At 44.2% G+C, this 24,928-nt stretch overlaps 1 protein-coding gene across 19 annotated transcripts in view; it reads left to right on the forward strand.

Annotated features, from left to right (window-relative positions):
• The window catches only part of ZNF618 (zinc finger protein 618), a 230,063-nt gene that overhangs the window by 155,376 nt on the left and 49,759 nt on the right, over positions 1–24,928 (forward strand). For all 19 annotated transcript variants that reach the window (XM_069062674.1, XM_069062684.1, XM_069062680.1 and 16 more), the window contains exon 3: positions 9,741–9,997. In XM_069062674.1, the coding sequence (XP_068918775.1) occupies positions 9,741–9,997 (257 nt within the window). The remainder of the gene's footprint in view (positions 1–9,740; positions 9,998–24,928) is intronic.

Raw genomic sequence — 24,928 nt, forward strand, 5'->3', positions numbered from 1 at the left:
TCATCATCCAAGAACAAATCCAGAACTAAAAAAGTTTTAGAAAGAAATGTATTAAGTTATCCAGCAGAAGGAAGCGTGAAAAAGGTGGCCCACTCCCTCTCAGCCTCTGTAAGTTTTACCTTTTACAAAATTAAAACAAAGTCACAAGGAACCAACAGCTGTTAAATGTAGTTTAATTTGTAACTTGACTTATTTACCTATAGAATTTGTTTAACCAGGTTTATTTCCTTAGGGAATATACGGGATTATGATATTGCTTAATTCAGTTTTTCTTTCAGCTTTTATGATACTGAAAGAAACATGGGATTGTGAATCTTTTTCTTAAAAACATTTTTCTGATATTTTTGGTCATATGTATTCTTTTAGTGCCTGGGAAATCCCCCTGTATTATGGAGTACACTTGTTTCCTGTTACAAGTCTAAGTACTCTGACTTATAGCCCCTGATATTTACTCATTTTGATCCCTCTTACTATGCATTGCTCCCAGTTTGGTCCCTACACCTCTGTAAAGGAATGCTTTCAAGCTCTAGATAAAATGAGCTGTGAAGGGGGTACTCTCCACTGACTCAGGTTACTTAACTTAGCTCTTTACCACTGGTAATTGTGCTTTCTGTAGCATAAGGAATGCTGAGCTTTAAAAAGCCCCCAAACTGGGGAAACTGTAGGAAAACCTAATTGCATTGTTTGAACCTAGCCCTGTGTGGCTGAGACCAGACTTGTTGCTTAGAGACTAGATTCATTTGATGTTTAACTTAGGATATCCAGGTTATGCTCACCCCCAAAATTTTAGGGATCCCAAGACTGACGCAAGGAATATAAGGAATTTCCTTCTGTTATACATCTTTATCATATTATGTATTTATCCTATTAGCAAGTGAAAATTCTATCCCCAACATTCCTGTTAGGAAAGGTTTTTTTCAAGGGGAGTCAGCACAACCTGGATGTCCTGAGTTAAGCATTAAACACATCTGGTCTCTAAGCCAAACCAGGGCTAGGTTCAAACAATGCAATTAAGTTTTCCTACATTCACAACAACACTGGGTGGTAAGTGCTGTTGTTATCCACATTTTACAGGAAAGAAAACTAAGGCCGAGAGAGGTTAAATAACTTACCCAGGTTATACAACTAGTAAATCCTGAGGTAGGATTTTGCAGCATCTCTCATCCATTCCCCTGTCAACTTCATACCCATCGTTGCCACCTCGGTGTAGGCCTCCTCACCTTACTCCGATATTGCAGTAACTAGCTGGCTGGGTTCTTTGCCCCAAGTCTCTCTCCTCTGCTGTCCGTGCTGCTCAGCTGCCAAAGTGATCTTCCTAAGGCACTGGTTTTCCTGCTGTTCTGCATGCCTCCTCCCAACTCTGGATCACCCCCCTTACCCAGATGTTCTTCCTTCTCATTTCTGCCCTTTGGATTCCTTCAAGACTCAGTTCAGAGCCTGTCTTCTATAAGAATACTTTTCTGGTCCCCTGTAATTCTAGTGCATTCCCTCTGAGGTGACCTCTGATTTGCCCTCTACATACCTTATATGTGCATAGTTGTTAGTTATCTCCTCCGTTAGAATATAAGCTCCTTGAGGGCAGGGACTGGTTTTGCCTTTTCTTGTATCCCCAGTGCCTAGTACACCCCTTGGTACATAGTATGCATTTAATAAATGATTATTGTCCTGTTATTGCCAAATCCCATGTGTTGTAAAATTCCGGGTTGTTTTTTGTTTTTTTTTAACTTTTGTATTCCATAGGGCACCAGTGATCTTAACCTACTCTTCACTTGAGCCCGGTGTGACTGGTGTGACTGGTGTGACTGGTGTGACTGGTGTGACTGGATGTACTGGGTCTCTGCTTTCCCTTGATTGTGATGGTTTACTTCCTCAATCACTCTTTCCTAGGATTTTCTACCCAGTAGGAATTGTGGGGTGTTCTCTGATGTTCAGATGGGTGGTTTTGATGTAATTGAAAGAGCACTGGAGGAGAAGTCAGGAGACCTGTGTTCTAATCCTAACAACATTACTAATTTGCTGTGTAACCTTGAGCTGGTCATGGAATCTTCTTTAGTCTCAAATTTCTCTTCTCTTAAAATATAGTGGTGGGAAGGGGTTACTATAGGGGTAAGGACAAGAAATCTTAGTTCCCTATTTGGTTCCCAAGGCTGTTGTGAGGATCCAATGAGATAATTAATGGACATGAGTTTGTTTTGTAAAAGAGAATGGGATATATAATAAAGTAATGCCTCAGAATTGTAAATTAAACCATAGTAACAAATTGATGGCATTCTTGTTGTATGAGTGTCTTAGAACAGGCATTTGTAGCTTAGCTACCTAGACTGTATCAAGGCATCACAGAAAACCAGAAATGACCTTAGAAGTCATCTTGTTCAATATTCTCATTTTGCAAATGAGGAAACTGAGGCTTATAAAGGAAATAACTTGTTTAATTCACACAGGTACTAAGGGGCAGAACCAGGTTTCAAATCCAGGTCATTGTGGGGAGCCCTCTCTCCTGGTTAAACAATACAGACCCTTTTTTCCTTTTTCTATTTTTTCTCATATTTTTGTTCCTCCCACCCTCCATCTCTTTACTTGATCAGTTTTTGCCCACTCTCTTTTGCCTTTTTCTTCCCCCTGCCTTTCCCCTCCCCCCGGCCTGCTTATGCGTCTTAGCAGCCACCTTATTGGAGCTCAGGGTTTAGAAGGGACCTTAGAGATTTATCTTTTCTCATTCTCTCGTCACTTAGTCCAGAAGGAGCTTGAAGAGGCTCTGGCCTAGAGCCTTGAACGTGTGTGATGGAAGAAGGCCGGAGGTCAGTAAGGGCTAGGGGAGCAAGTACATTTTCCTGTTTCCCAATTGGGAAACTGGGAATTTGAGAAGAGGCGTGTTTGTCACCATCTGGCTAGTAATAATGTCTCTCCATGGCTTCCCAGGGTAACGCTGGTGTACCTGAGAGTGCTGTTTGGTGGTTTACAGTTCTTATTACTGCTAAAAATATTCTCTGTTACTGTTCTTTAATCTTAGTGGAGCCCTGTGATTTCCATTCAAGAATATATTTTAAGAGGATGAGTCCTGCTTTTAACTGGTCCACACTGAGTCTGTTCTACCTTTGCCAGAATGAGAGAGAGAGAGAGAGAGAGAGAGAGAGAGAGAGAGAGTGTGTGTGTGTGTGTGTGTGAGATATGTAAAAGTAATTCAGTTTAGTAAACATTTATACAAGATACTTCTAAAGGCCTGGCCTTTAGATTCATTAAGTAAATACTTATTAATCACATCCTTGCTGTAGCACCCAATGCTAGGTACTGGTGAGCCTTTTGATGCTGACCCTGCTCCCAAGTGGCTTATAGTCTTACTGGAATTACGACTGGCTGGTACATAAGTAACTGATATGAGGGGAAGCATAATACATTTTGGGTAAATACCTGGATTATGAGAAATTAGATGATAGATTACTTTCTGGGGATAGGGAAGGTATTTTTATTGAAGGAAGAAGGGATGATACAATGATACACCTTAGCTAGGGCTGAAAGAAAGGAGAGTAACTTCCTCTGTTCTGAGCACAGGGAACGTCATAAGCAAAGGCACAGAAAAAGGAGTGAGAGTAGTCTATTCTAATATAGAGAGCATAAAAGGGGAATAATGAATTAGAAGTAATTTAGAGTCAGACCATAAATAGCCTTGAATGTCAGTTTTTTAAGTATATAGTTTAGTTTCTAGAAAGTTAAAAGGCACTGGAAATTTTTGAGTAAAACCTGACATAGGATCATAGGTTTAGAGCTAGAAGAGGCCATAGTCAAACATAGGTCCTCTGACTCCTCTTCCAGGAGCTAATTCTACCCCAGATACAGTAATTCTCTCTCCCTCCCCCCTCTCTTTCTCTCCCCACTTTCTCTTTCCCTCATTATCCCCCTTCCTCTTCCTCCCCCTTTTTTCCTCCCCCCCCCATATAATCTAGTCCAAATTTCTCATTTTATTTTCATTTAAAATTTTTTTTGCTTTTTGAAGGGGCAGTTGGGGTTAAGTGACTTGCCCAAGGTCAAACAACTAGTAAGCATTAAGTGTCTGAGGCTGGATTTGCACTCAGGTCCTTCTGATTCCAGGGCTAATGCCCCAAATTCCTTGTTTTATAAAGGAGGAAACTGAGACCCAGAGAGGCTAAGTGATTGGGAGACAAACCAGGATTGTAGTGTACATCTTTCACTTTTAAGCATGCCAAGTAGGGTCCACTTAGAACTATAGAGCTGTTCTTCCTGGGTTAGCTGAACAGGATGGAGGTCAGGACACTGTTTGGGGATTGAGTACTGTGAGCTTTTTCAACTTGTCTCCTTCGCTTGGGTGAGGATTGTGTTTGACTCAAGTGTGTTTCATGTGGAAGTGACCCTAGACTTGACTAGTGTTGTTTATCCACTGGAGGTCAGGACCGATCCGTCCTGTTCTGTTCTGCTAGGGACCAACCTGCACCCCTGGAGGCGAGAGTGACTGAGAAAAAGCTGAGCTTTTTCAGAGCCAGCCAGGCCCAGCTGTTCCTGTTGATTCACTCACTCACTCACTGACTTACTCATTCACTCACTCATTCATCTTTTCTGCCATTAAGGAAACCAAGTGGTTTGGAGAGTTGCTAAGGAGGTGGAGGGAAGGGATGGAGGGGCTTGCTGAGTTGGCTGTGGGGTTGGCTTCAGAAATAGTGAGCTATTAATCACACTTCTCTTTTCCTCAATGAACAAACAAGAGATGAATACTTTAAGGTCTGACAGGTCTGACAGCTCTGACGTCGCTGACCCACTTGGAGAAGCTTTGTGCTCTCCTTGTAGGAGGCTGGGCTGGAATTGTTCCTGAAGACGCTTCTTTCTTCCTCTGGTCTTTGGCACTTTCCCTCCTGCCCTTTTCCCCAGGGTAATTTCCTTTCCTTTGCCTTTCTAAGGAAGATCTCTATCCACTGCTGGTTGACTGGGGACTTTACCTTTCTTTCCTAGCTCATTCTCTCCATCTCACAGTGGAGGCAAAAGCTTTTTTTCTTCACCAGCTCCCAGAAAAGAACTATGGGTCAGTCTGGAGCTTGGGGGAGGATTCTGTTTCCCAGCTCTTTTTTTTTTTAGACTCCTTAGATTTAGAGTAAGTCCAAGAGCCAGGAAATGGCCCAAAGCCAATGACAGACTCATAGCCCATTAGCTTTTAAGTTCATAAGATCTCTGTCACCATCCTCATCATCATCCACAACCCTTTATTAAGCATTTTATACATATCCTGCCTTGTGTTAGACTCTATATGGGACAGAAGGAACTTAAGAATGCTCCAAGGGGGCAGCTAGGTGGCATAATGAATAGAACACCCACCCTGGAGTCAGAAGGACCTGAGTTCAAATCCGACCTCGACACTTGACACACCTACTAGCTCTGTGTGTGTGACCTTGGGCAAGTCACTTAGCCCCACTTGCCCTGCTTTCCCCCCTCCAAAAATAAAACAGTAACAACAGTGAAAAAGAATGCTCCAAGAGCATACATTCATTTGGGAAAGTGGGACATAAATCTTTGAATGTTTTTAGGAACATAGAATTTTAGAGCCGGAATGTACCTTAGAGATAATTTAATTCAGGCCTTTCATTTTATAGAAGTGGAAACTGAGGGCTAGAGAGGCAAAATGATAACCCAAGGTCACTCAAGTGATAAATGGGAAATAAAAGGGAAAGCCTAGATTTGAATCTAGATATTTTCACCCTAAACCCAATGTCCTTTCTACTGAGCCCCAGTGACTTAAAGATGCTAAGTATCATATATGTGATGTAGGCTGTGTGTGTTGTAGGAGTTTGGGGATCATGGGTGGGGATTACTGTGGCTTGGGGTGTTTGGGGAAGACTTTATGGAGGAGAAAGAACTGGAGTTGATTCTCAAAAAGTAGGATCTAGACAAGGAAGAGTATTTTGTGTTGTCGCATTGGCCTAAGATTCAGCTGTTTCCTTGATTTTCAAAGGACAGATTCTCTTTTAAAAATAACCCACGTCATTATCATCATTGACATTATAGTAATAATGAACTGGGAAGGACTCAGGTCCAGGCAACTATAGAACCTGAGGACAAATTATCACACTGTCCATCATCCCCCTCCTCCTCTTCTTTCTTCTTCCTCTTTCTCCCCCTCCCTTTCTTTTATTGATCTTCACTATTTTCATATCTATTGGCTCTTTTCTTGTTGCCAACAAACACCCTCATGTTTCTCCCAATTTATAAAAGCTCTCTTGAGCTCTTATTTTGGTGGCTAAGAATAAGAAATCAAAGGGATACCCATTAAATGGGGAATGGCTAAACAAGCTCTGATATATACTTGTAATGGAATATTATTGTGTTATAAGAAATGACAAGCAGGACGACTTCAGGAAAACTTGGAAAGACTTAAATGAACTGATGCAAAGTGAAGTGAATGGAACTAGGAGAACATTGTACACAGTAACAGCAATATTGTTCGATGAAGAACTGTGAATGATTCAGTTCTCTGTTCTCAATACAGTGATCCAAGAAAATCCCAAAGGATTAATGATGACGCATAACCATCCATCTCCAGAGAAAGAACTTTTTTTTGTTTTGAATACAGACTGAAGCATGCTATTTTTCATTTTCTTTCTTTCATTCTTTAATTCTTTTTCTTTTATTCATGTCTTCTTGTACAAAATTATGGATATGGAAATGTTTCATATGATCATACATGTATAACTTATATCTGATTGTTTACTGTTTCAGGGAGGGATAGAATTTGGAACTCAAAACTTAAAAAAAAGTTTAAAAATTGTTTAAACATGTAATTGGGGGATGGATATATATATGTAATTCTCACTTGATCCTATCATCCTGCTGTGTACACTTGGTGTCTCCACTCTGTCCTCTTATTCTGAGCTCTGGCAGCCAACCACATCTTTGAATGGAAATTGTCCTCTCCAATGTAGCTATTGGTCTCTTAAATGATAGATCCAATAGCCTTTGGTCCTTCTGGACCTCTCTGCAACATTTGACACTGTTGGTTGACACTGACCTTTGGGTTACTCTCTCCTCACTTGGATTTTGTGCCATTGTTCTTTCCTGGTCCTTTTCTCCTGTCTCCTTTGCTGGTTCCTCATTTGTCTCATACCCACTAACCAAGAGTATCCTTCAAGGCTCTGTCCTGAGGCCTCTTCTCAGATGTTTCAAGAACTATATATTCAGCCCTAGCTTTTTTTTGTGATGTATAGTCCCTCATCACTACCTGCTTTTTGGACGTCTAAAATTCACTGTATCCTCAACAGAATTCACTGTCTTTCCTCTCCCCTCTTCCAGACTTCTCCATTAGTATCACAGACTCCACCATCCCCCCAGTCACCCAGGCCAACACCTTCAGTGTCCTCCTTGACTTCTTCCTTTCTTTACCCTCACATATCCAAATACTTCATCATATCTTGTCATTTCTGTCTTAAAAAAACAAACACCCCCTCAAAAAAAACCCTCCCAGAGCCACAATCCCAGTCTAGCCCCTCATCACATCTCACGTGAACTATTTCAGTAGCCTTCAAAATGATCTCTCTGCCTCTAGTCTCTCACTTCCATCTATCTCAGCTGCCAAAGTGATTTTCTAAAGTATAGGTCTGAGGGACCATGTCATGCCTTGGCTCAGTGAGCTTCACTGGTTCCTTATGACTTCAGCATCAAATATAAAGTCATCTGTGTGGCATTAAAATTCTTCCTAAACTCCCCTTCCTCCTCCCCAGTCTTCTTATAGCTTACTCATCTCCACACACTTGAAAATCCAGTTTTCTAAAACCCACTGGCCTTGTTGGCAGTTCTTTGAACACGCCATTCCATCGCCTGTCTATGTGCCTTTGCCCTGGCTGTGCCCCACCCCTGGAATGCTCTCCCTCCTCATCTTCGCCTCTTTCTCTGATTTCCTTCAAGGCTCAACTTAGGTCTCGGCTTCTGCAGTAGGCCTTTAAAGCCCAGTCCGCCCAGCTGCGCACACCTTCTCTTCCCACATTGTCTCTCATCTGGGCTTTATATACCGTATATCACCTAGCTGTTACATACAGGTCACTCCCCCCATTAAAATGTGTGCTTCTTGAAGGCAGAGATGGGTTTTACTCTCACACTGTATCCCCAATAGATAGCATAGTACTTGGTACAGAGTAGGTCCTTGTTGACTAGCTGATTGCAAGACACTTGCAGGATGCTGGAGATAAAAAAAAGATAAAATGAAAAACAGCTCCTGTTCTCAAGGAGCTTACATTCTGTTGGTAAACTGAAGACAAAGTGGAAGGAAGACTGTCTGGGTTAAAACGCTGTATGTAGGTGTTGAGGGATGGGGAAAACCGAGAGGAATTGGGGAAAGTTGTTCTCTGTCACCACGATGACCCAGCACCTGCTGTTTTCATGACTTCAGAGTCTTAATGTTCACCCATGTTAAAGGACCGTCATCATTAGTATTGTTAATAGTGTATTGAACAGCCTCTCCATGGAAGTACATCTTGAGTTCCATCCTCAGGTTGCTGTAGGATAATGAATTTGGGGACTGTATCTGCTCTCCAAGAACTTGTTGGTAGAGAGGGGTCTTGATATGTTTGAGGGGAGGGAGGACCCACATGCACCAACTCACAGAATTCTTGAAGTTGAAGTGAATAAATTATGCTAGCTAATTAAATTAGTCTGTGCTTTAATTAATTAGTGATCTGTGTTAAAACTTGCTCATCCAGTGGATTTTTTTTTGTTCTTTTAAAATATATTTTATTGATATCTCTTATTTTTACATCGTGTTCATTTCTCAAAAGTTTTCCTTCCTCCTTTCTCCTCCCAGACAGTTATCCTTTATAGAAATAAGGATAGAGACTAAACCTATGTATGAATTGATTGGTATAGGGAACTCCCAGAAACTCCCTCTGCCAGTGAAGGTCAGCAAGAAATCTGTAGCCTTAAGAGTTACCTGTAGCACTTCTCAAATGATGGGTTTTGGGGTCACGACCCACAGTTTAAGAAATGCTGAAAGGGGTTACCAGTGGAAAAAGTTTAAGAATCCCTGACCTAGAATAATTAGAGTTTTGATTGTGTAACCAAAAAAAAAATTTTTAAGGGGAAAAAAATAGTTCATCAAAACTAAACAGCACCATGGAAAAGTGACCACCAGAGTCTTCCATCTTTTCAAAGAAGCAGGGGGGTGATAAGTCACATTTGGTCCTTAGAACTTAACAGCATTTTATTGTCTTTATATATCAACAATATTATGGTCCTGTGTATTTCCTGGTTCTGATTATTTTACCTTGCATCCTTTCATATGTCTTTCTATCCTTTTCTAAGTTCATCATATTTATTGTTTCTTATAGCACAGTCATATTCTGTTACGTTCGTCTACTCTTGTGTTAAGCCATTCCCTGGTTGAAGAGCATTTACTTTAAAAAAAAAAAAGCAACCTTACTTTTAAGTCATACTGACTGGAAGGGGATGAGTTGAAGGCTGCTTCAAGTACCATCTTACCCCACAACCTGCCATGGAAGCATACTTCATTTTGTTGGGTTGTATCTCAAGGTTCCTTCATCTTGAAAAGGTGCATTATACTGATAACGTCCTAACTTTCAAGGGGCTAGAGGATTGAGGGATTTCGTATTGGAGAAATACTACATACCCCATATGTAGCTGAACTAGTCAGATCTGGGATACCATTAGTCAACAAAGGCTTAAGTAAGGTGAAAGTCGAGGGTCCTTGCCCAGATGCAGAGCACACCCCTGATCTCTTCTCTCTGCCTTTGCAGGGAGAGGCTAAAAAGGAGCCCAAAGAGTGCCAAGGCAGAGGGCTCCAGTCCTGTGCCGGCAGAGACCTCACTGTGCTCGGAGCAGGGGACGATGACAGACGTGAAGGTAAAGACGGAGCTTCCCGATGACTACATCCAGGAGGTGATCTGGCAGGACGACGCTAAAGAGTCCAAGAAGAACGTTAAGGATGGGTCTGGGGATGTGCCGGCTGAGATCTGCGTGGTGATTGGGGGTGTCCGGAACCAGCAGACCCTTGGTGAGTGGCCCAGAGTGACTGCTGAAAGGTGGGAAGCTCACCTTCCTACTCTCCCATTGTCTTGAGTAGTTTTAGCAGCAAGTCAGATGGTATGGGCAGGATGGGGCCAGGACCTTGGGGAGTAACTATGTATTTCCTATCTAGCATCTTAGCTAAGACCGCCTGTCTTACTCTCACTCCTTTGACATTCTCTTCTTTCTGGGCTTCTTTGTATGGAGAGCTCTTGAAATCCATGGAAATAGATTTCAGAGCAGGTCATGTTCCTTCTCTTTGGGTCTTAAGCCAAGGAGGGAATGTGATCTTGACTCTCACACCCTTTAGCTTTTGGTCTGCAGTCTGCCACACACTGAACCGGTAGAACTGCCCCTCATCATATCTCCTCCATCCATCCCCTTGGACTCTTTCAGGATGTTCTTTTATCTTGTTATGTTTGTTAGTATGCCTTCTTCCTCCTGCTCTCCTTCCCTTTTCCCACTTTTCTTTCATTAGCATCCTAGGGGAATTAAGACTGAGTACTCACTGTGCGCATGGCCTCCCCTCCTCAAAGAAACCTGCATAGGTTATTTATGGCAGAATTTTCAGTGACTGTTACCTACAGGATAAAGTATACTTCATCATTCAAGACCTTTTTGGGGGCAGTGGAAAAAATGAGTCCTAGATTTGGAGTCAGAGGAACAGGGTTTAAAGTACCAGCCACTTTCCTGGGCATTTGTAAAATGAGGGGGTTAGACAAGATGATCTCTGGGGTCTCTTTCAGCTCTGAATCTCTGATCCTGTCTTTCCAGACTCCCTGCTCCCCTGTTGTGCAAACTGATCTCTTCACTGTCCCATGAACCCACTGTTCACATGACTCTCTTACCTGGACAGTCCATGTTTGAAACCCAGCTCAAGCCCCACTTCCTCCATGAAGCCTTCTCCAACCACAATAGTTGGAGGTAGTCCTGAACTCCTATGGTGCCTCCTTAATCTGACCCACACCTTTGGCACTAACCAGGGTGTGCCCTTTTTTAGATATTTTTAAATATTTCTGTGTCTTCTTTCCCCAGATAGACCATAAACTCTTTGAAGGCAGGGACTGTGTGTATGGACTGTCTTTGTATCCTCCTTTTCCCTATGAGGCTTGAGCACCTTCACACTAGGTGCTGAGTAAAGACTGACGGCCAAAAGAAAGTCATGTTCTCTGCTTTTAAAAAATGTGTAGGCTTTTTAAAAGTTTTGTTGCTGCCCTTTGTTTTTATATCTTTATTTCCAACATACTGTGCTACCCAGTGAGTCTTCCCTTGTCACAGAGGTGAAAGAAAAAAAATAGCTGTTCAGACAAACCAGTCAACGTATCACCTGTTCCTGGCAGCACAGTAACACTCTGCACCTTTTCAGCAAAAGGGGGGAAATGCATTTTCCCATTTCCTCCTGAGGGCCAAGCTTGGTCATTATAATTTTTATGATATTTAGTTTCATTTTCTTGTTCTCCATGTTTATATTGTTGTCTTCCCCATATATAGTGTTTTCTTAGATCTGCCTACTTCACTCTGTATCAGCTATATTCATCCCTCCATGCTTCCCTGAATTCCTTGTTTTAGTTATTTGTGGTACAGCGATATTCTGTTACACTGACTTTTCACAGTTTGTTCAGCCATTCTCTAGTCTGTGGGTAGCCACTCCACTGCTAGTTCTTCAATACCATAAAAAGTGCTTCCCTGTTTTTATTTAAAAAAAAAATGTGCTGATGCCTTTTATTTTTGCATAACATTCATTTCCAGATATATATTCCCATTCCTTGTACTTGCACTGATGGGTACTGTGCCCCATCTCCCTCCCCTACCCAGTGATCTTTCTCTTGCAACAAAGATTTTTAAAACAAGGAAAAATCTTCTCAGCCAAAGTAACCTGGGCAGCAACCACATCTGCTAAGATATGTAATATTCCATATTCATAGCCCCCCATTCCTGAACCGAAGGGGGGACAGACCCACCTTTTGTTTTAAACAGAACCTTTGATTCAGTGACCACACATTAGAGAGGGACTGAGCTATGAAGCATACATTCACAAACAGGTCAGCACTTTGAGCACCTCCCTCAATGCCTACACTTAAATGTTCTCTTCCATCATCGGTGAAAACTCTAAAGGCAACCCCTTTCCTTTGTACATGCACAAACAGGGTGGCCGGTGCTCGGATGAATTTCTGCTTAGAGAAAGACACGGCTAGACTTCCATGGCCTTCACCAGGAAGGCTGTTGAGGGCATCACCTCTCCCATCACAGGGTATAGCCCCATCACCTGCCCTGGGACGGAGTGGGAAGAGCATTAGGCTAGGAGTGAGAAGGCTTGGGTTCAAGGGCTAGTTGTGTTGGGTTTAGCCAAGTGGCCTTGGGTGAGTTACTTGGCCTCACTGTTTGTTGTTGGGGATAATGATACCTTCCCTGGCTACCTCACAGAGATATTGTGAATAAATACTGGGGGTCATTTATGGGAGATCCTGTACTGATCTAAGGGACTAGTATTATCATCTGAGTTCCAGAGCTTAAGGAAGAAATTAGGAGTGATGGAGAGATGAGATGTCTTGGAAATTCTCTGTGAAGTTCCCAGAGTTGACAGGCAGTGCAGCGTTTGGGACAGGGAGTCAGAAGACATGGCTGATAGACTCAGCAATGGCACCAAAGAGATGGGGACCTCGGGCCGGTTATCCCATTCTGGGTCTCAGCTTCCTTATTGTTAAAATAAGGAGGGTTTGGACTAAAGGGTCTCTGAGCTTCTTTCCAGTTCTGACATTAGATGTGGCTAGGAATTCGGAGGATCTTTGTGAAATGGTTTATTTCTCTGGCCTCCTGTTTATTGTCTGCAAATGACTGGGGAATCAGGCCATCCCTTATGTGAGAACCTAGAGGGAGGGGAGCTGCCATTTTGGCCAGACCCACCAAAGTGGGGTGGGAGCTCCCTCTAGTGGCAGATCCCTGCATTCCCTAATGAAGGCAGGATTCCAGGGCCGGGGCTATCTTACTGGTGGACAGCAAGGCAAGCAGGCATTCCCTCTGAGCTCCGGACCTCAGTAGAGCCTGACATATGCCAGGTGGAGAGTCATTTCGGTTGCAGGAATGGGGCGGGTGCCAAGGGGAACCAACTTACTTGTAAATATTTGAGATGGGGAAGGGGAAGGGAGAGGGGGCATAAGCTGGGGTGGGACTTGGAATGATGAGAGGGAACACCTTCTAAGCCCTCCAGAGCCCCCTAGGATCTAGGAGGAGGGAGATTTCTGGTGAGTACTTCCCATCTGAAATGCTTCATTTCATGCCTTAGCTGCTGGGGAGCCTCTGGAACCAGCACAGTCCGGAAGCAGTTGGCAGGGAGTACTCTGTTCCACAGAGCAGAGAGGCTCCTAAGTGTTCCCATTCATTCAGCCACTCGCATAGTGCTTGCCCAATGTTGGGAGGCACAGAGATTGGCTCTGTGGATGAATAGCTTTCCTTTTTGATCACTCAAGGCTGCACTCTGTTTGAACTGGAGCACCCGGATGCCTCTTCCCTGGAGCCTCCTCTCCTCTTCTCTCCCTCCCACACCCATCCCCTCTCTGATAGCCATCGGACAAACAGTGTTCCCAAAGCTGCAAACGTTATTTGTGCAGCTTCCCCTGGTGATGATGGCCTGAAGGCTGAGGCTCGGGGTTGGCATTTGGCAGCTTCTCTGGTGGGGGAGGGGGAGGGTGGGAATGTTGCTTTTGGAAGGGACATCTATGTTTCTGGAGCAGCTTGGGGTACTTTGGGCTGCTTCCATGGCCTTCACTAGGGAGCAGAGGCCGGCTGCCACATTGGCTGCTGCCACAGCATCCAGGAATTAATCATTTGATGAGGATTTCCCCTCAGCCCTGTTAGAATCTGAATTGAATAGAATTCTCATGGATTGGTTCACTGGGGGGCCAGAGGAGAATCCTGGAAAAACTTTGGCTTTCTCCCTTTGTCACGGACAAAGTGGCTGATGTTAAAGATGGTGGCTTTCACTATTGGGCAAAGATTGACAAGGCAGGTGACAGGCCAACTCTCCTTGTGGGTCATCAGCTTAGAGGATGACTTTGGATCTCCCTGAATGTCTGATATCTCCCTAGAAGAGAGCCAGCTGAATGGCAAAGTCATTAGGCAGGGCGGCCTTGAGGAAAGAACTGTGGCCTTAGAGTCAGAAGTCCTGGGTTTAGGGTCTGATGCTCACTCGCTGTGTCATGTTGGGCAGTGCAGTTCCCCTCTTTCCTCATCTGTAAAATGAAGGACTTAGCTGATCTCTGAAGTCGTCTCCACCTTTTACATTCTCCAAACTGTAAACTGCAATTGGGGAATACTGCTGTAAAGAAGGCCTTAGCTAACCATCAGGGCTTTTAACATTCAGGACCTTAAGAATACCTCTTGGGGGAAAGCAGAACTTTCCGCTTGGTTCTGAGGCCTTGGCTGGTCTTCATCTATTGGCAGCAGCAAAAAAATGCTTACAGAATGAGGAAGGCTTAGTTGATCCTATTCTAAATACCGCAAGGTTAATAATAACAACTAGCATTTCTGTACCACTTAAAGGTTTGCAAAGTACTTTACATATATTTCTTCCTTTGATCTTCATAGCAACCCTGTGAAATAGTTATTATTACTATTCCCATTTTATAGATATGGAAACTGAGCCTGAAAAACTGCCTGAGGCAGGATGTTAATTTCAATTTTCCTAACTCCAAATCTAACACACTATCCACTGTGTGACCTAGATTCTATCCTTGGCCCTCAAGGAGATTACAAAGTCAGAGCCTAGATAGACTGACAGATCACAACATCCACCTAAATTTTTTTGTGTCATGGACCCTTTTTTGAAACTCATCGACCCTTCCTCAGAATGTTTTTTTTAAATCAATGAAATTGATTAAATGCAAAGGATTATAAAGGAAAACAAAAGTTTAGTAAAAAAAAAAAATAATGGCCTTCTTAGGGATCTGTGGGTCCCAGGTCAAGAACCCTGGCCTAAAGATGTGTGTCTGGGGCTAGATTAATGGTATTGCTGACATCCATGAGCATAGGATTTATTGTGGTTATAGGTAGGCTAATGATTCAATTCAATAAACATTTTTTCCTGAGCTTTTGCTGTATATAATTTAGCAAAGGACCATGGGGGACATGGAGGTGGCTAAGATCACATCCTTGCCCTCATAGAGCTTAAGGAGAACAGAAACTTAGAGAGAAAGGAGAATGTCATAGTATAGGAGAGGGGAGAGATAAAGAGCTATGGGAACACAGAGGAGGGAGGATGTATTAGTTTCCATTAAAGTCATTAAAGAGATTTTTGGGAGGAAGGGCAGTGAAGTAGAAAGAGCCCAGGCTTTGGAGTCAGAGTACGTATTCTGCCTCTGATGCTGACTGCTTGTGTGACCTTAGGTCAGTCACTTCTCTAGACCTTAGTTTCCTCATCTATAAAATGAGGGGGTTGGACAGAATGACCTCTGAGGTCCCTTCTAGCCCTAAATTTGTGATCCTGTTAACCCAAGGAGGCTTTTAGCCTTAGCACAGACTCACGAATAGCAGCTGCCCAATTAGATATTTGTTGACTTTTGGTGAAACAACACTAGCTGTGGAGACCTGTGTGCCAGCCCTGGTTCTACCAATGATTGGTTGTGCCATCTTAGACAAGTTACTTAATCTGCCAACTTCTCTGGACCCGTTTCCTCCTCGTAGATAAAATGAATGGATTGGACTAGATGACCCCAGATACATCCTGAATTTAAGGATTAGAGCTTGAGATCTAGTTGGGTGATTCGTTTCTATTAAAAAGTGACTGATAGGCAGGACACAAGAAGGGACTCATGGTCTCTTTAGACAGTAAGTGGTTTAGACAGATCAGGTAAGAAAGCTGGGGGAGTGAGGTAAAGGCCATGAAGAGGGATGGTTCGAATGAACAAGAATGAACAGAGGGTATTCTACGAGGAGGTAGAGGGGAATAGCAAGGGCAAACTGGAGATTGGAATGCACATATTTTGTTGACTTTTTAGTGGTCCCATGAGCCGGGACAGGTCTGCAACATCAGGAAGAGTTTGCTTTACCAGTGAGAGAAAGAGAAAGTGCTTGAATATCCAAAGTAGGAGGGAAAAGGATGAATTAGAAGCAGCTCCGGACGGTGGTACAGCTGAGCACAGAGCCATTTGGGTGCAGCCCACGTGGGTTTTCTGCCACATAGCCAGCGGACGGCATGTGACAGTCGGCAGTGGCTGGGCCAATTCTTCCCCACGGTGCCTGCTGACAGTTTTCAGTTTCTGTAGCTCTGTTGGCATGACAAGGTATGTAGAGTCTGCCAGAGTCAACACATGGCCTCCAATTCCCTGCCTCGTCTTCGCTTGCCTCTTAGAAGGCAGGAAGAAGTCCTGGCTGTTGTCAGACCTGCTCCGTTTTTGCTACTTGCTGCTGCCACCGCCAGGTCCAGCACTCAGACGCCAGGTCTTTTGGAGACTGAATGTGGTGCATTCACAGATAGTTAAGGAGAAATGACTTTTGGCAAATCACTTCTCTCTGCCAGTTTTCTAGTCTGTCAAATGGCAGTCATGGTAATTGTGGCACCTACCTCACAGTGTTAGTAGGAAAATAAAATGAAATGATGGATAGGAAGGAACTGGACAAAAGCCCCCAGAGAATGCTAAACAGATAGGAAGTGTTTATGTAATCCTGGGATTGGAGCAACCCCTCTGAATTAAGGACTCAAGGAATGATTTTGGGATTGCCTCTCATAAAATTTTTCTGGCTTGTTCTCTGCCCAGGGAAACCCTGGGAATGTTCAGTGTCTGACTCATTTTGAAAATCCCTCTGGAATGTGCTTGACCCAGGGAAATCCTGGGGACCTCAGTATCTGGCTCATTTGACTTCCCCCAAAGGGCTCTCAGCACCCCTGAAAGCACTCAGATGAACAAGGCTTTTATATTTAGATAACAAAAATGCAGGAAAGACTTGTGCCTGAGCCTATAGATAGGGGAGAAAAATTCTCCTCACCTTTCTGTTAAGACTTATACCATCTTTCTGACTTAGGGCACTATACTGTGTGACTCTGGATTATTGAATCAACCTTCTCACCTCCTTCCCAACCAGACAGTCACATGATTGCTGGGCCCAGCAAAGGACAAGGTCCAGCTTGGCTCTTCCCATAGTGGTTCTACATCTTATTAGTTCTTGGTTCTAGTCTTTCCCCTAGGCTCTGCTGCCCTGATCTGACTCACCTCACCAGCTGACTGGCCTACAAGTATTCCTCTGCCAGGTCAGCAGATTTTGTGCCTTCCATCTCATATCTGTCTCCAGGTCTAGGCTTCCCTTCTTCATCCTGCATTGGCAGCTTGCCTCTGTAATGTTAATGGGATATAAGATTTTCCCACCCATTAATAGGCCTCACGTGGAGCCCATTAAGGGAAGCTTGATTAGGGGAGGCTTGTTTTTCAGGAAGGCCTGCCCATACCTTTTGTTACTTTGTAATTGGGCAGTGGGTCACGAGGGTCATGATGCCCTCTGACCTTGAAGAAGGGTGTATATACTTTGAGGTTAGCATTTTGCTTGGGGGCTCACTCATTGAAGAGTGTTGCTGTGACTTGACCAGATGAGACTCTGGGTAACCATTAAGGAGCCCCCCAGCTTTGAAAAACCCAGATGTTGGTGCTTCTCTCTCTGGTAACTATGTATGCATTGCTTTGGTCAGACAATTGGATATGTCTGTTGATCTGTAATAATTTCTCAGACAGTTAGAAGCCCTGTCTGTTGGGTCTTTATTTCTCTGCTTGTATTTTCTTTGTATTTTCTCTGGAGTTCAGGGTACTGACTTTTCCTCTGAACTAGTGAATGTAATTGAAAAAGACTGTGGACCCCTTAAACAGCTATCTTTCCTCGTAAAGCAGATCTAAGAACCTGTGCTAGCAGCCATCCTGGGTATGCCAATGTAGTGGCTGCTACAGACTCCAAAGGTCAGGTGGGTGCAGTGGCCTTGAGCAAAGCTTAGCACACCCACCCCTTGCTTTCCTGCTGCTACCTCCCCATCTGGGTTTGCTCTTTATGGCTCACATGTTCCCTTCTACATAGAAGCAGTTCTCCTCTTGAGCATGTAGCCCAGGAGTCCCCTGCACATGTTAAGATGAGATTACTTCCTTTTGTGGGGGAGGGACACATGCCCTCTGCATTTATTTTAAAGATCTTTGATTTCATTAGTCTGACTATTCTCTCCATTGCTTCTTTTGCTCAGTTGCCCCTATAACCTTCCCCTCCCCATCCTACTCACTACCACCACCACCACCACCAAGCTAGCTAACATTTATATAGCCGTTTAAGGTTTACAAAGTGCTTTACACATTTGACAATCACAGTAATCTTATATCCTGTAAGGTAGGTGCTGTCTTTATTCCCATGTTACAGATGAGCAAAATGAGGCAGGCCATGGTTAAGGGACTTGCCCAAAGTTATACAGCTAGCAGATTTCTTAGGCAGGAATTTGAAATCAGGTCTTTCTACCTCTAGCACTCTATGCACTGCTATCTCCTAACTGTTAAACCTTAAGGACCTTGGGAGACAGCACGATAGATACAGTGCTGGAGTTAGGAAGACCTGCGTTTAAATCCTGCTTTAGATACTTACTAGTAGGTCATTTAATGTCTCCAGGCCTCAGTTTCCTCATCTGTAAGACGAGGAAGTTGGTCTCAGTACCCTCTAAAGTTCCTTGCCCCCTCTAAATCTTATGTTCTTCTAGACGTTTCTGTAGCCAAATGCTTCATCATACTGTGGCCAGTCTGTTCTTGAGTCTTTCTCAGCTTAACTAGGGCTGATCCTAGTCCAACAGCTTGGTAGCACCTGCCACCACTTGGGTTCAGCTCTCCTTGCCTTCTACCATTCCTCCACAACCAAGTATGAGAAGAAGACTTTGATGAAGATGTCATGATGTACTTGAGAAGCACTATGGCATGGGTGGGGGGGGGGCGGGTAGGGGGGGGAGGGGAGGGAAATGGCCCGGAAACCAAGGAGATGTGGGCTCAAGTCCTGCCTATGACACATATTGACTGTGTGACCCTGGGTGAGTCATTTCTAGCATCCCAGTTAGGGCTCTGGTTCTTAAGTGCCAGCCATCATTGGGAAAGAGAGTTTCCTCATTTATTAGTTTTTAGTACCAGTGAAATCACAAGTCTGTACCCCTTCTCTTATTGTGTATGTGACCAAGATGAATCCAGCGCTAAAGTAGCAGAGCTGACAGGAGTCGTTCTGTTGGTCAGGTGTATTTTCATCACTCCTTATTGGTATGGGATTCTCTTAGGGCTATAACAAAAGATTAAATGGGAGTATTTCCTACTGAATTAATGTCCAAACATGTGAGGGCTTTTATTTCTGGGAATGAGGTGAATTTTGCAGGATCAGAACCTCTGTACTAGTCTGCTGAGACGAGTTCTCCACGGCTGTGGTCTGGCTTACTCTGTATTGCATGGTCCTCGTGCTTCAGAACCTCTGGGCTGCTGTCCATTTGCCCCAAAGTGGCTGTGAGGGAGACTCTCTTCTCCGGCCTGTCCATGCCAGTGTACCCAGTGAGGGTGTGTGTGTGTGTGTGTGTGCGTGTGCGTGTGCGAATCCACCTCCTTTCTTATGATGGCCTTTTCCCAGTCCATATCCTTTCTGACCTCCCTGAAGCATTCAATACTGTTGACTACCCTTGTTTCCTAGATATTTTTTCCTCTGAGTTTTTGTGACACTGTTCTCTCCTACCTACGAATGCTCCTTCTCAGTCCCCTTTGTTGGATCGTTATGTGCAGTGTAAATGGAAAATCATTCTCTCTTTTCAGTTGAGACCACCAGCATCCTTCCAGTTACCTGGTTTGGCAGCCTTGGAGTCGTGCTCAGTGTCTCCCGCCCCTTCACCCCAGATGTTCAGTCAGTTACCAGTTCTTGTTGAGTCTGCCTACACGTGACATCCCCATCACCCCCAAGCAGCCCTCACCACCTATCCTGGGCTATCACGATAACACCCTTCTGGGTCTCCTGGCCTCAGATCTCTCCCCTCTCCAGCAGATCTTCCACAGCCTGTTTTCCTAAAGTGCTGATCTGACCATGAACCACCTCCCCTTATTCAGTGAACTCCAGGGGCTCCCTGTTACTTCTGGGATCAAATATAGACTTCTATTGGGCTTTCAGAGCCTTTAAAATTTCCAGCTTCGTCTGGCATAGTTCCTTGTCATGCATGTTGCTGACCTTGTTGCTGCTTTCTCCATGACGCTCTGTCTCCCATCTCCTTGCCCTTGCATGGGTCTCCCCATGCCTGGAAGTCACCTCTCTTTCCCTCCACAGCTTAGCATTCCTAGCTTCCTTTGAACATCACTTTCTTCATCCTCCCCAGCTGCACTGCCTTCACCTGCTCCCATAACTACTTTTTTGTGGGCACCTACTCACGTATGTGTAGTGTCACCCATGACTGAATGTAAGACCCTTGTGGACAGGACCTGCCCCTTTTGGTCTTCCTAACCACGGTGCCTGACTCCTAGGGGCTTACCACCGATTGATGGACGGATGGCTTGATTGATTGGTGGTATGAGCAGTATCACTCAAGCTTGTGCCAGGTTGCTTCCTCTTGTTTTGTAACATTCGATTTGAGTAATGCTGTTTGACAGCCTGGAGCTTGTGGGCATTTGTGTCTCCTTGACAGGCAGGGATCACTTACTTGGCTTGAAGCTTTAAAAATGAAACTGAGGCACACTCACTTTCTCATCCTCTGCCTTTTCTAGCCTAGCCACTTTCCTAGGAGACACTGACTCTTCCCCTTGTTTTTTCTCTCCCAGGAACTCAGCTACTTTGGCAGGAATCCCAATCCCTTCTGGGGCTTTGGAATTCCTGTGACTTTAAGATGCATGCCTGTGGAGCACAGAAAATGTTGTCTGTATAATGCTTCATAAACATCATAAGCATACAAGAAGCGTCATTAACTAGTCTAAGGATCTACTGCCAGCGATGATGCTGACCCAGGGTTCCCACATCTGGGGCTGGGCCTCACTCCAGCTGTCTTCTCTGTCATCCTCAGTGCCATGCCCCCGGACCTCAGGGAAAGTGCTTAGTGCCCTGGCTGCACGAGCCAGAGAAATCTTGTGATATGAGTCATCACATACAGCAGGTTGTGTCTTGCTAGGCCCCAGGGTTCTTTGGAAGTGCTACAGAACTCAGCCACAGTGAAGACTTTCTTCTTGTTCTCTTCCTCTTCATCTCTCCCTCCCCTCTCTTTCTCTCCTCCCCTTCTCCTGCTTTCTCTCCCTTTTCTTCCCCTTTCCCCTCTTCCTCCTCCTCTCTTCTTCTTCCTTTTCCCTTCCTTCCCTCTCTTTACTTCTCCTTTTCCCTTTTTCTCCTCCCCCCTCTCCCTTTCCTTCTTTTCCCTCTTCTTCTCCTCTTCCTCTTTCTCTCTGTCTTTCCCTCTTCCTTCCCCTCTCTCTCTGTCTCTTCTTCCTTCCTCTTTTCTTTCCCTCAACTCCCTTTGTAACCTCCCCTCCAAACTTACCTTACCACTGTTACAGAGCAGTCTCAAAGGAAGTAATTGTGTCTTTCCTTGGGATTCCTGTGTCCTATATCCCCAGAAGAGGTCTTTTCCCCAAGCTCACCCTGGGAAGTTTAGCAACACCAAGATCAGACCTGCACAACCTGTGGCCAGTGACTGCTCCCTGTGCCTAGAATGTCGTTCCTTTCTTACCTTAACCTCTAAGAATCTCTGCCTTCCTTTAAGAATCAGAGGTTCAAACACTACCTCCTGGGAGGCCTTTCCTACCCCCTTCCTTTTTCCTCTTGCTCTCCCTCCCCCCTGTTAGTGCTTCCTCCTCTAAGGTTGTGTACTCTATGTGTGTCTTCCTATTTATGGACATGTTGCCCTCCTTGTTAAAACATAAACTTTCAGTGGGCAGGGCTGTTTTGCCTTTCATTGTATTCCTAGCACATATCACAGTGCCTGGTACATAGTGAGTGCCTAATTGATGTTTATTGATTGATTGGACTCAGAATTAGCTTTTTTAAAAAAACTTTTTTTGTGGTGTAAATGTGTGCCTCAGTTTCCTTGTCTTTTGAATGAGAGGCTTAGACCAGATCACTCTTAAGGTCTCTCAATTTTTTTATATTCTAAAGACCTTTATAGTGCAAAGATTCTTATATTCTGTGATCCTTTGTTTCTAAGATTCTTATCCTTGTTTCTAAGACTGTCTTATCAGTCCCCATGAGATGGTGGCTTTACTTTTGGAACTCCTGGCCAAGACTTTGTACCTACTACTAGCCTTACTTAGTTTGATGGGAGGCATTGGAATCACCCAGAGGCTGGAGACTGGCCCCTCGGAAGCCTCCCCAGAGATCTGGAGGGCTAGGAAGTAGTCTCCCTGCTGCTGCCTGGCACATGTTCCTCCTCCAGGCTAATATCTTTCACAACAGGCATGGGTTCTTTGCTGCATTGACTGGAGCAGCTCATTAGCTCATTGGATAGAGTGCTGGACTTGAGAGTTGCAACCCTGCATTCATACTTTTTCGACACCTAACTTCTCTCATTCAGCCCCTGTTTCTTCATCTCTACAATGGGCCTGATAACGACTCCTACCTCTGGGACTCAAGAATGTGAAGAAATTTGCCCAGGGTCTCTCAGCTCATTAGTAGCATAACTGGGAATAGAACCTGGATCTCCACACTGCCAACTCAGGGCTCTTTTCACTACACCCAGGCTTTGGAAAACCACTGGCTTTTAGGACTCTTTTCTAATTTCGTGTGTCATTTAGATGGAAAAGCAGTTGAATGCAGTCCTGATTGTGGATCTGAGTGAAGGCAGTCCTGGATTTTTGACCGTGCATTGAGATACGCATTGGGTATGTGATGGCTGAGGCTGTGACTCTTAAACAGGGGGCAGCACGAAGGCTGGGGGGGGGGGGGCGGAGCCTCAGTTGGCCCAGCCAATGACAGATGTTCCAGAGGCAGAATGTGCAAGATGTCTGAAAGGATAACATTCTTCAGCTCATCCTTCCTGCTTCCTTCTGCTGTCGTTCCATGGCTGGCCTCTGTATGACCCCTTCTCCACAACCTCCCTGCTCCCAAGTTGGTGCCCTGATTAGCTGATGCTCTGAGTCTGCTTCATCCCAGTATCCTGTGCCTTTGCTAAACTCTTTAGGCAATAAGTAGAAGAGAATAAGCATTTTTTAAATTTTAATTTAATTTTTTAAAATTTATTTTTAGTTTTCACCACTCTTATAAGATTTTGAGTTCTAAATTTCCCCTTCCCCAAGACAGCATGTAATCTGATACAGGCTGTACATGTATAATCATGAGAATAAGTATTTTTTAGGCACCTACTAGGTACCAGACAATTTATTAAGCACTTTGTAAATATCTTGTTTGGTGCTCACAACTCTGCAAGGTAGGTGCTGTTATTATCCCCGTTTTACAGTTTGGGAAACTGAGGCAGAGTTGTTGTTGGATTTTGTTTTGTTTCAAGTGACTTGCCCAGGGTCATATAGGTAGTAAATGTCTGAGGCCAGATTTGAACGCTGGTCTTCCTGACTTGAGCTCAGTCTACTGTACCACCCAGCTGTCAGGAAATCACAATAGCATTTGTACAGGCTCTGCTATGTGCCAGCACTTGCTAAGCACTTTTGACAGATATCATCTCATTTTGGTTCTCACAACAACCCTATGGGGAAGTGCTATTATTATTCTCGTTTTTACAGTTGAGGAAACTGAGGCAAACAGAAGTTAAGTGATTTGCCCAGTAAGTGTCTGAGGCAAGATTTGAACTCATACCACCTTGACTCCAGGCCCAGCCACTTTACCATCTGGCTGCCTAATGAGAGTAAGAGGGGAATGAGTAGTAAAACTCTTCTCCTCTCTGTGCAGAGGCTTTTAAGCCTCTGTTTCTTCCTCCAGCTCTACCCAATGTATAGAGACACCTGTACAGTGTGCTATAGGAGTAAAAAGAGAAAAGGAACATGTCATCTGTATCCTTGAGAAGTTTATAGAAGATAAGACTTGCTCCATGGTAAAAGGTACACAATTATGTCATAGAATCTTAGTGTGGGAAGGTACCAGTCTGTGTCTGAGCAGGAATCTGTGGCACAGAAACCTCGGGACACAGCCCTGATTCCCCCTCCTCTCGTTCCCTTGTGTTGCGTCTGTTCAGCTCCCACCCACTGATCCCCACTCTGCCCTCTGGGACCGCACAGAACAGGACTAATCTCTCCTTCCCGTGATAACCTTTGTCATCTTTTTTTCTTCTTCATGACAGCCCTCCCTGTATAGCCTTGAAGGTCATTTCTGTCATGATATTCCTGTCTGAACTCCTATAATTTCTTTTTTAAAAAATCCTCCTGAGGCATGATCTCCCAGCCCACCTTATTGTCTTCTTTGCTCTCCTGGACCCGGGACAGCTTATCAGCATCCACTCAGAATTGAACACAGTGCTCCAGATGTTGGCTGCCCAGAGAAGAGCACAGTGGCAGCATCTCCTCTTGGGCCTCAGATATGTGTATGTACAGCCACCTCCCTGATCTTCTTAGTACATTTGATTTTTTTGTTCACTTTCATCCCTATTAAGTTTAAGCTTATCAAATATGATCACTGTTCTAGATTATCAAGAGTTTTTAAAAGATATTGATTCTCATACAGTGTTTTAACTAGGCTTCTCAGTTTTCTAAATCAAGTCATCTGTGCCTTAAATGAGATATTTGTAAAGAGCTTAGCATAGTGCATGGCAGAGTTAATAAATGCTTCTTTCCTTCTCTCCCTTCCTCACTTCCCCTCTCTCTCTCTTTCTCCTTTCTTCCCTCCCTCCCTCCCTCCCTCTCTCCCTTCCTTTCTTCTTTCCCTCCCTCCCTCCCTCCCTCTCTCCCTCTCTTCCGTCTTTGAGTATAATGAGAGTAACAGCCCCTCTCCTCTCCTTTCCTCCTTCCCTCCTCTTCCACTTTTCTTTCTT

This window comes from Petaurus breviceps, unplaced genomic scaffold, assembly GCF_028583685.1.
Source record: "Petaurus breviceps papuanus isolate PSGF00001 unplaced genomic scaffold, PetGlider_PUasm1.0 90503, whole genome shotgun sequence".
In the NCBI taxonomy this organism is placed as follows: Eukaryota; Metazoa; Chordata; class Mammalia; order Diprotodontia; family Petauridae; genus Petaurus; species Petaurus breviceps.